Here is an 11357-nt window from a genome sequence, read left to right on the forward strand (position 1 = left end):
CTATTTCTGATTCAATTGATAAAAGGATGTGGCAGTTCAAGAAGAATAGTTTCACAATCAAATAGACTTGTGCTCTCATTGATGATATTCAACATCCAAGATTTGAGAATTTTGATACTTTACTCTCACAAGGTATATTTCCTCCTAAAATTAAAATGTTTATATGGTGTTGTCGCAAGATAGTCTAAGTTCCAGGGGATTTCTTATTTACAAAGAATTATTAATTATGATGATACTTCTTGTTCTTTTTATGGTATGAAAACTGAGACTATTTATCACCTTTTTATTCATCGATATGTGACTTGGAGGCTTTGGAATCGTTTTAGACAATGGAATGGGTATGATAAATGTATGTCAAAGACTATTATGCTTCTTTTGTAGGAATGGAATCATTTGTTACATGGAAAATTTAAATGCTAAGCCATCTATATGCTTTGTTGTGGTATCTTATAGTTTATTTGGATTACCTATAACAAATTAGTTTTTGATGTTGTTGATCTTAATTAGAAAAAGGTTTATGATTTTATTTTTTATCATTTAGTTCAATAATTTCATGTTAGATTTTGAAATTTTACTTATATTAGCATTTATCTAGATGTTTAGAAATATTATATGTTAAAGTGATATACTACTCACGATTGATAATTTTTTTACAATATAAGTTATTTTTAGTCAGTTTGTTATTTTTGTAATGACAGTAGCTAAATCTTAATAATATTTTTATCCTTTGATTATTATTAAAAAAAAATCATTTCACTCTTTATTTTATTTTTTATTTTTTTGTTTATTTATTTATTTTTTTACCATTTCATTTTACGAAAAATGTATGCTTGTATTCCTGCAGCCAGGCCAGAAGAAAAGGAGGAAGAAGAGAAAAAACAAAGGAACAAGTAATAAAGGGAGATCGCTTAACATTTTTATATCCTGTACCTATATTAGAAGCCTATAATAGTGTGATGAAAGCATATTCATCTGATCAAGTGATATAAAAACATCAGTTATGGCATGCTTTCATCCACACCATGTTTTGAAGAGTTGATGAAGCCATAGTTTAAGTGATCATCACCAAGCGTCTCTTGATGTGTTGTGGTTGATAGAGATATTGGACTGTAAGAATGCCATCTAGCCCAAAATAGGTAGCTAAGGAAGTTGAGGAAGCTAAGGACTGCTAGCATCCAGTAGAAAAGATCCAATCTGTCTTTGTTGAGATCATTGTCACTGAGCCAACCTTGATTTGAAGAACTTGAGGAGGTGATCTTGTTTACCAAAGAAACTAGTAAGGAGCTCAAGTAAAACCCAAATGAATAGGAGCAATAGGTGATAGCTGTTAAAAATGCTTGCATCCCTTTTAAAGACTGTTTGTAAAAGAACTCTATGAGACCAACGGCAGTTAGCATTTCTGACAATCCAAATATTAGAAACTGCGGGGTGATCCAAAAGATGGAAAGTATCTTGTTGGAATCTACAGCTGCATCCCTTCTCTTCTTCTCCATAATGGCAGCAGAAACCATGGAAAAGGTAGCAAAAAAGAGGCCGGCTCCTATCCTCTGCAGAGGAGATATTCCTGATTCATGACCGGTGATTTTTCTTGCTAAAGGTACAAAGAAAGTGTCATATAGAGGGACTACAATGATGAGTATAATGTAAGGGATGGACTGAAGTGAAGCAGGAGGGATATGGAAGGATTTGGCGAGTTGGGTGTCCATGGCACCACCTTGCTGGACTGAGAATGTCTGGAGTTGAGCTAAGATGGTGTTAAAAACGATGGTGCAGGCAAAAATTGGAATGGCCGAGATCAGTATCTTTACTTGCTCCACTTGAGTGACACTACACAATCTCCATGGACTCTCCTTTATATTGGTCCCATCTTCAATTTTGATGCAGGCCTTGTCCAAGAACCTGAAATTTTATTGATGGCCATTTCATTATGTTCTAGTTCAAATTATTGGTCATGAGAGATTGATTCAAATTTATAAAGATCAATTTATAAACCAGATTAAATTTCCTTTCTTTGATGACCAAATAATATGGAAAATATGGATCTAAAAATACATGTTGTTTCTGCTTAATAATTAATTCAGAAAAATCCTGTATTACCTGAACCTTTGTGTATGAGCTAGACTGCCAGAGTCAGCAGATGGGGCTACTATGCCATTATCGAGCACACTGTTTTGGCTTCCATGAAGCAACTGTGGATTAGATGGACAAATTTGCTTTCTCTTTAATATTGCAGCCACAAAAACCTGAGAAACCCATATAGACCACAAATAGAATCCAATTAGATTATTACAAAACATGCAAGGTCCAACATACTCTCATGATTATTCCATGATAAAAATGGATGGAGCAACTTTTACCGCATGTGACCATGAGTAAGCAGACACCCTTTCTGTCATTGTCTATGTAACCTTGTGTTATTCAACAAGCAAATAATGTTATGTTAATGACGTTTTTTAATATGTATGCATCTATAGTTGCTTGGCCTGGAATTTAAGGACAAAATTATGCACTTATAATAAACAGGAGCACATGCAATATCTCCAACAAATGTAGCTCATTTGGTGCTCTTGCAAAGCAACAGGAATTAAAAAGGAAAGGGTTAAGGTGCATTACTTGAGCTATGGGGGTCAAGATGCTTCCTTGAGGGGGTTTGTTCCTGTAATACAGATTACCGGAAACCAAGCTGATCAATCCCATAGCCATGACAGCTGCAGAGACTCCAAAACCAACATCCATCCCAGAATGTGTTTGTATCCATACAATAAGTGTTAGAGCAAAAAGTTCACCCATGGAGAAAGCAAAATAGGCAGCATTGAAGTAGGTAGAGAGCTTCTTGGATTGCTTTGGATTGCTTTGATTGAACTGGTCACCTCCATGAGCAATCATGTTGGGTTTAACACATCCACTCCCTAATGCCACCAAGTACAGGGCTACAAAAAAGATAAAGGCCTTGACTCCTTTCGCTTCCACACAGTTTTCTCCATCAGTTAACATGTTACACTGGGGTGGCTTTAGTTGGGGAAGATGAGCTTGAACTGATAGTAATATGAAACCCTACAAAATCAATGAACAAACAAAAACAAATGTGTTGATTAGAAGGAATCTTCATTATTAAAATACAGACAATTTTTCCTCGTAATTCTTCAATATTTGTCACCTTTACACATAAGCTTGTCTTATCTTAAATCATGTAGAAGGGAATATATGTATATCTGTAAGGCTTGTATTATATTGAACAAAAAAAAGCGAGTCAGCCACCATTGTGGAAAGAGTACTTGGGAGAATGAAAAGACAAAAAGTGGAAGTAGAAATTAAAAAGGTGATTTGAAAGAAAAAGGAGCTCTTACAGAAAGTTCGACAAAACCAAAGATGAGCATGGTCCAGAAACACCCAAGATAAGAGTCCGAGAGGTAACCACCAAGGAGGGCCAAGATAAAGATAGTTCCAACAAAATTTGTCACTGTGTTCGCAGCCTTTGACAAAGGGAAGTGCATCTCATTTATCACATATGTTATGAGGTTGTTCCCCACAGCAGCTATTGCCATTATCTCAAATGCTTGAAGCCCTGAAATCCCATGCAAAAAAATATTTCAAGTGTTGCAGGTAAGAGTATACAAAATCGAGAGAGAGAGAGAGAGAGAGACAGTCAAGTCATATTCTCACTTTATGCTGTGGGATTTTTACAAATTGACTCTTGTTGCTTTCACTATCAAACATATGTATAGTGAGAGAGAGAGAGACAGAGACAGAGACAGAGAGATGTAGCTAACTAGTATAGCCAAATAATGAGTTAAACCATAAAATACTAAAAATAGTAGAGGAGCAACAAAAGAGGAGCTGATACCAAGTTACCGAAATCAAGAAAACATCCTCTACTTCAACAATCTCATATTAAATGCTTGCAAGTTGTAGCTCAAGCTATTCCTTAACATCCCAAGAAAAGGGAATCCATTTATTGCAAAGAGAGAGAAATATCAATGAAGCACTAAGATCAGAAAACCACACACACACAAGTGTTTGGTTTTGAGTGGGAAAGAGAGAGGGAATAAGACATACCAAGAACAAATGCTGCGGCTCTCATGCCTCCATGCTTGTTGGGATTGGAGGGTTTGCCTCTCCAATCAACAGTAATCTCCTCACCAATCACACACTTGCTCTCTCCCTTGTTATCATATCTCCTTGCCTCCATTTCCGTTTCTCCTGACCTCTTAGCTCTTTCACTACGGAGAGAGAACAAAAATGCAAGAAACAGCTGTTGTCTACACTCTTATGCTGAAATTGAGGCAGGTGTAGTGCCCCCATGACCTTCCTCGCAATATATATATACAAGGGCCAAGCCATCCTTGATAATTGAAACTAGAAACTTTTAAACCACACGCAGTCTGAAAACGTGGATGACACCTCCACCATAGAAAAAGCATGATGCTTGCTACAGTTATTGCTTTATTTTGCGCACTTAAAGCTTCAAAGGAGAGAGTCTGTGTGCTTTGCATATTTACATATTTTTGGATATAAATATTTTTATTAATGGGTGTTTGGATTTAAGTTAAAAGAGAGTTAAATTATAATCTCTTAATATTTAATATTTTATTAAGCAATCTTTAATGGAGAGGGGGAGTCAAAGGGGGTTAATACTTCATTTTTAATGGGAGGTAGGTTAACAAGATTTTCAAGGGAAAAAACCTTTTTCTTTTTCTTTTTAGAAATCCAAATTTTATATTTCCTCCTTTTTACACATACCTAACAAATAGGTACCATCATAATGCTTTATTTATTTATTATATTTGATTTAGAGATAATTTGGATCCATTCTTTATAAATAATTTCTGACCACACATGTGCTTAAACATTCTTAAGACTTTATATCCAACCGCTTGCTTACATTCTTAATACTTAACCTTCGATTTTTAACCTCCGACCACATAGCTTCTTGGACCAAAAAACATAAATGCAATTGAATCACAAACTAACTCATTAACATGGTATTGGATGGAGTACTTGACACATTATAACTATCCTATATACGGTCGTTTTGCCTTCCATTAAGGTGACTAATTAAGTTTTAATTATTTACGATAATCTTATTGTAAATTACAACCGATTAACAAAAAAAGATTTATTAAACTTTGTTTCAGCTTTCTCAAAATAACTTCATTCACCTCCAAACATGGTAATTCTCGTACTTGGTTGACGGATTTGACGGTTCAAGTCAAGAATAGTACTCTAAGAGTCTCCATATATATAATTGCATGTTTTATGTCTTGGGAATGCGTAAATTACTTTAATTGTTCAATGGTAATGTTAATCGATTCAAAGCTCAAAGAACTTGAGAGACACGACTCCTAAGACTGAAGTTAATAAATCAAGATACCACCCTCCACATCAATAATTAATTCAGTCAATATGGCAGGTCGACATGTTGATATATATAGTTGCTTGACAGTCAACATATTTTACCTGAGCTAGTAGATTGACCTCATATATGTGGACCTAGCTGAATGAATCTTACATACAAGGATAAAATCTAAATTTTCAAAAACAAATAATTACGGGAGGCATGACATCCATAACGTAGCCACAAACCTTGTCATCGATCGTTCAATTCTTACCCTTGAAAAACATCTTCATGTTTTAATAATTTAAAAAAGAACTAGAAAAAAGGAGGGGGGGGGAACAAAAGCTGGATCCAACGAGAAAAAAGGGGGGGGGGGGGGGAACAAAAGCTGGATCCTCGTTAAAAGTGGACAAATTAAGCAGGAATAACACGCTAATTTAAACGAGCTGATCTTGTATTAATTGAAGGCATTGTTTCCATCGTGATCAATATGTTTTAACATGTAGCTTTGGATGTTTCCATCGTGATCGATGTGTTTTAACATGTAGTTTTGGAGGCTTGGGTTTGGTGGTTTGCGGATATATACCCTTTAAAGTATGATGAAAGAGTGCATTTTGCATGATCATGTAATTAACGTCTATTTTTACTAACATCTGTGTGTTTCTGCATACAAATGTACACACTAATTAACATGGCATGTCGAAACCCAGTGGACTATATATGCAGTTAACAACACTGTGCAGAAGTGCTGCTGCCAATTCTTCAACGTATGTTCAATGTCTTGGCCTCTCTTGTGTATAAATATTGGTGATGATTATGTATGCATGCATCCTCCTAATATATATATATGATTTTTCCTTAACCCTGAGATATATAATAATGATTGATGAATTGGTTCTTCGATTCCCGGCCCTCCTGGATTAAGTTGAATGACACTTTGCTAGCAAGAGAAAGAGATGTGGATCTAATTAATTAATTAATCATATTCAACATTAAATTGTATTTTGAAATTATAAATTAAAATGTCTTAATTAATTGGGAGAAGCTATGTATGATATAATACGAGTACCATCTAGCTAGTTCCTCCTGATTAAGCATGACATGAAATGTGCCTAAACAATAAAGTGAAGAGAATTGCTTGCTATTTATACGTGCATTAACCAATAAAATAGACTTTAAACTATGTGCAGTACTGAATGGCCAGCAAAATAAACAATATGCCGACAGAGATGGTGGTGCAGGAGTGGGCAATTAGGCTGCAACCCTCTAATTGGCGAATAAAGATGATGAACTTTGAATTGATTTTGCATGGTGCAACAGACTGTTGCTGATACTAATTAATTACTTTATTGGAGTGCTAATGTGAGGGAGAGCACAAGCAAGGAAACCAAGTTAAAAGGCTAGCTGTCGGTTCCTACAAGCAACAAAAGGAGATGGTTTTCAACTTTTAATATGAGATGCTCCAATTAATTTAGGTTTTCATTGCCTTGATCGAATATCTCTCTGTTTTTTTTTTTTTTTTTCTTCTTGGGGGGGCCTTATTTATCCCTTTCTTCATGCAAATACATTAATTCAAAGCACTGTACGTCTGCTAGAATATGAAAGGAAATCACACGTCTTATTCATGGTTGCATATATGTTCTCCAAAAAGCTAGACAAATATGACATGATGTAGGTTAAAGGTAGAAGGGCAGCAGCGTAGGGGATAGGAGGAGAGAGCACATTGCTTTTTAAAAGAAGTTGCAATCAAGGGATATATATATATAATTGGCCATTTGTACCATGTATGGTGGTAAAAGGAGCAACGGAATCCGGTCACAATATTTATATTCATGCATTAATAAACTTGTAAGACAAGTATTCGTATGCTACTGCATTTTGGAGGTAATCCGATCTTGATCATTTGTATATAATTACTTGTTTAGTATTTTGAATATATTAATATAATCTTATAATCTCTGCATTATTGTTGTTATTTTTTGTATAGTTCATATTGTTTTTAAACAACAACGACAATAACATTAATAATCTTATATATACCCTTTAAAAATGCTTAACCTGAATTTTATATAACTTTTTTACATTTTTCTTCTTTCTTTTTTTTTCAACTTGGTTTAATTTTGGTTTTTTGTTGATTGAATAAAAATAATATCCTAAAAATAAAGAAGTAATAAAACCTTTTAAAAGAATATAATATATGCTTTATAATCTCAAGGGATGTTGAATTTAAAACTCTTAATTACATTTTTATTTTTTGAAAGAAATACTATTTTCAACTTTATTTCATAATTTTATTACAAAAAATTAAAGCTTAAATGGGAAATAATAGAGACAGAAATGATAAGGATTTCAGCTCATACAGTACCATCATAAACTCTTAAACAACTCAAAGCTCCTTTACATGTATTAATCTCCCATTAATTAGAGATATCAAGAATATTTCATATGCAATTGATTAAACTAATGCCAATAAATTAATGTAGCAACTTTTTAGTTAACAATTTATCTCACATTTTTTGTTTCTTCAGCTTGGTAATGTTTTTTATTTATTTTAATCTTTATCTATGTCATAACTTATTTTTGAGTTATTCCCCAATTCACATTTTTTTTCTCTTTCAAGAAAATCAAAAAATATTATAAAAAAATATAACAGTGAAAAAAGAATGTTAAAGCGCCCAGAAAATAGTTCAGAATTGGTTAAGGAGATTCAAAAATTATAAAGATTAAAATTTGACAGTATTTTATTAACTAATGAAAGCATTGTTGACAAAAAAAATTCAATTTGAGGAAAAAATATCCAAAATCATATGCTTATAAACTCAATTAAATTTTATTGAAGGTTTAATTGAGTTTAAAGAGGGTTTCATAGCAAGAAAAATTAATGTTGGAGTTAATTTACTCTTTAATTAGATGAAATTAAAGTTCTGGGATCAAATTATAATTTTTTAGAGTTAATTTGGTCAAATCAGGGGCTTAATTGCATAAATATTAAAGTTTGATAGCCAATTAGAGACTTAATTGAAGAAATCAAAAATCAATGATCAAACTGCAAACAGCACGTAAATAGAGGGGTTGCAATTAATTAAATCAGGAGCCAAATTAAAAAAATTAGAAGTTTATTGCTCAATTGAGGGTCAAATTATATAAATTCAAGACCAATGATCAAAGTGAAAAAGGCAACCAACTTTAGGGTCGCTGTTGGATTTTTGGTAGTGATATAATTGCATTATTTTTTAATCAAAATTGCAATTAAAGACTTGATTGAACAAATCATAAATTGAAAACCAATGTGAACTCTGACATGTTTTTGTCGTCTTTTCCTTTTAAATACAACAACGTATTTTGTCCAAAACGGCGTTGTTTCATGCACTCTTCATGAAAAAAAAAAAAGAAAGAGAGAGAACAAAATGGTGTTGTTTTGAACAATACTGTAACCTTTCTTCTTCCCCTAGATGCGCAAGGTAGGCGAAGAAGAAGATTTTTTTCTTCCTCTGTCACCACCGTCTCACTCTTCAAAAAGACACCTACTCCCCTTCAAAAAGACGATAACTTGCCCACACTTTTCCACGTGTGGCCGCCCCTTCCACTTTCTCTCCTATTTTTCGCCTATAAAAACTAGGAAGCACACGAGAAAGAGAGGCAAAGAGAAGAGAGGAAAACACACAAAACAGAAAAGGAAAGAGAAGGGAGAGAACACAAAAGAGAAGAAAATGAGAAGGTAGAAGAATAAAGAAGAAGAGAAAGAAAACAGCGAAGAAGAGGAAGAAGAAAACATTGTCGCCCTGACCATCCTCAGCTCCCCAACAACACTGTCGGCCATCGCGAACCACCAGCAGAGCCACCGCTCCAGGTAATTGCGCCTCCCTTTTCCCTATTTATTCCCTCGCCTGCATATGCATGCAAAACATGAATAAATCACGTTCTGCAACAAATGCAGTAATGACTGGCTGCTATGCTCATGCACAAGAACCAACCCATTTGGGCCTAGGCTGGGACATCAACCTAGCCCATAGTAGATGGGCGGGATCCGGCCCAGCCCAGAAAGGGTGGGCCAAATCCGGCCCAATTCAGTTTTTTCAAAAAAATACAAAACAAATTAAAAAAATATAAAACTATTTTTATACATGCGGCTAAGTGTCTCAAAGTTAACAAAAGTCATATTGTTTTTTTCATGACAAAAAAACAATATTTTAGTATGCATTTTGGCTTTAATAACAAGTTTATTAAAGTCAAGAAAACATTGGTCAAAATTACAAAAATAACAAAAATTTTATTTTATTATATTTTAGTATCAGGGAGTATGAATTTACACGTAAAATATATTTTCGGTATTAAAAAGGTATTTTTCATTAACGACATAGAACTGTTAGGTTTTTACATAATAAGATAAGAATATCTTTACAGAGAAGGACTTTTCTTAAACCATAAACAAACTAACAAATTTTAGACACCATAATCAATCTTTAGATATTATCAGATACAACAATGCAGCTTACCTTATGTAAAGCGCAGTTGGGGTGCTAATATTTTCCCTTTACACAACCAATCTCTGTATCCCATCTTTGAAACTAGTTAAGGTTCCTAGTGACTAGAACACTATGTAGTGACTCCCGGTTTATATTTTACTGATTAGAGACAAGAAGTTCTTGTCTCTCCATATTTTTCCAGAATAGACTATACATCTGTCTATGTCTATAATTTTGTTAAAGGTGGACGGTTATCGCAACGCCGCAAACATGCGACAGGATGGTTACTCAACTGGGGACCTTATGGACTACATTTTGTTTTGTCTGATTTTTATGTTATTGTTATGGTTTATGTGTTTATTTTTTCATATGTTATTTTGTTATTTGCTCATATGCTTTAATTATGTACATATTTGGTCATGCATTATATAGAATTACTTCATACATCATTCTTTTTATAAGAGGAAAAACTCTAGGTTAAGTGGGGGACTAGCAGCTTACTTTATGACTTTAATCAAGGTTTAAGTTTGTGTAAACCTCAACTCTTCGCTGAGTGCTTTGATTGGTAATGATTGGTCCATATGTCATCCTATTATCTATTAAGCCCCCATAATGCCTTCACAAGGGTGATCACTAGGACAACAAAAAACCCTTTTAGAGACTAAATAGACAACCTACCCTTGTCAAGCATAAAAGAATTAGAACTTACCTTTAGGGTGTATGCTCCTTATGCTTTATTTTGCACTAATTTAAGCCTTTCCTGAAGCATCTTAAACTCAAGACTTGTGGATGACACAATAATCATCACACAGGAAAGTTTCATTGCAGAGTTTGGACAAGAAACAAGATTCTTATTACATCATACAGATGGTACAATCATATGTCACCCCTTGAAGGGTGAGTTCATCATATAGATTAAAGTGTATAGCTTATCTTATTATAAGTAACATACATACATATCAGGTTGAAATATAAACCCCTAAAAAATCTATAACACTCGACTTCAACCAAGAAATATGGAAGATAAAGAGCATGCTTAACGTGATGTCTATTTTCAAGAAGAGTTGGAGTCTCTAAAAACAAGTATGGCTCACCTCACTAGCTTACTCGAGCAAACGCTAAATAATACCTCTAGTGAAGGTCCTTCTAACCAACCAGTCATCTTTAATGAGGCTTCTACTATAGTTTAGCTTGAAGAAAGAATGAGTGAACATGGTTAAGAACCTCAACAAAATCCAACATTTATACAGTCAACGATACCTGCACCAGCCCTGATAGTCATGAAGGCATCTGCTAACGAGTCTCATATGGCTAAGTCATCTAACAGCATTGATCAAGCTAAGATAGAGGTATTGGAAGCCAAACTCAAAGTCATTGAAGGGGTAGACTTATATGACCCGGTACGGGCAACAAAGATGTTTTTAGTCCCAAACGTGGTTGTACCAAAAAAGTTTTATATTTCTGAGTTCATCAAATATAGTGGGTCATAATGCCCATGACTCATCTCATGTCCTACTGTAATAAAATGAAAAAGGTAGTACATAATGAAAAACTAC

At 34.1% G+C, this 11357-nt stretch overlaps 1 protein-coding gene across 1 annotated transcript; it reads right to left on the bottom strand.

Annotated features, from left to right (window-relative positions):
• Positions 1–888: 888 nt before the first annotated feature.
• On the bottom strand, positions 889–4320 carry LOC105110381 (protein NRT1/ PTR FAMILY 4.3-like). Its single transcript, XM_011005403.1, has 5 exons — positions 4057–4320; positions 3348–3565; positions 2614–3054; positions 2098–2243; positions 889–1899 (listed from the first exon to the last, which is right to left on the bottom strand). The coding sequence occupies exons 1-5, from the start codon at positions 4187–4189 to the stop codon at positions 999–1001; spliced, it is 1839 nt and encodes a 612-aa protein (XP_011003705.1). The 5' UTR covers positions 4190–4320; the 3' UTR covers positions 889–998.
• Between the last annotated feature and the right edge of the window lie 7037 nt (positions 4321–11357).

The sequence above is a fragment of the Populus euphratica genome, unplaced genomic scaffold (assembly GCF_000495115.2).
Source record: "Populus euphratica unplaced genomic scaffold, PopEup_1.0 scaffold248.1, whole genome shotgun sequence".
NCBI lineage: Eukaryota > Viridiplantae > Streptophyta > Magnoliopsida > Malpighiales > Salicaceae > Populus > Populus euphratica.

Bases quoted from the DNA above. Each gene is read 5' to 3' on its own strand.
- LOC105110381 (XM_011005403.1), bottom strand. From the start codon at position 4,189: ATGGAGGCAAGGAGATATGATAACAAGGGAGAGAGCAAGTGTGTGATT. The intron at 3,566-4,056 runs GTATGTCTTATT...ATGGGATTTCAG, and splicing joins AGCCGCAGCATTTGTTCTTG to GGCTTCAAGCATTTGAGATA. The intron at 2,244-2,613 runs GTAATGCACCTT...TGGGTTTCTCAG, and splicing joins TCTTGACCCCCATAGCTCAA to GTTTTTGTGGCTGCAATATT.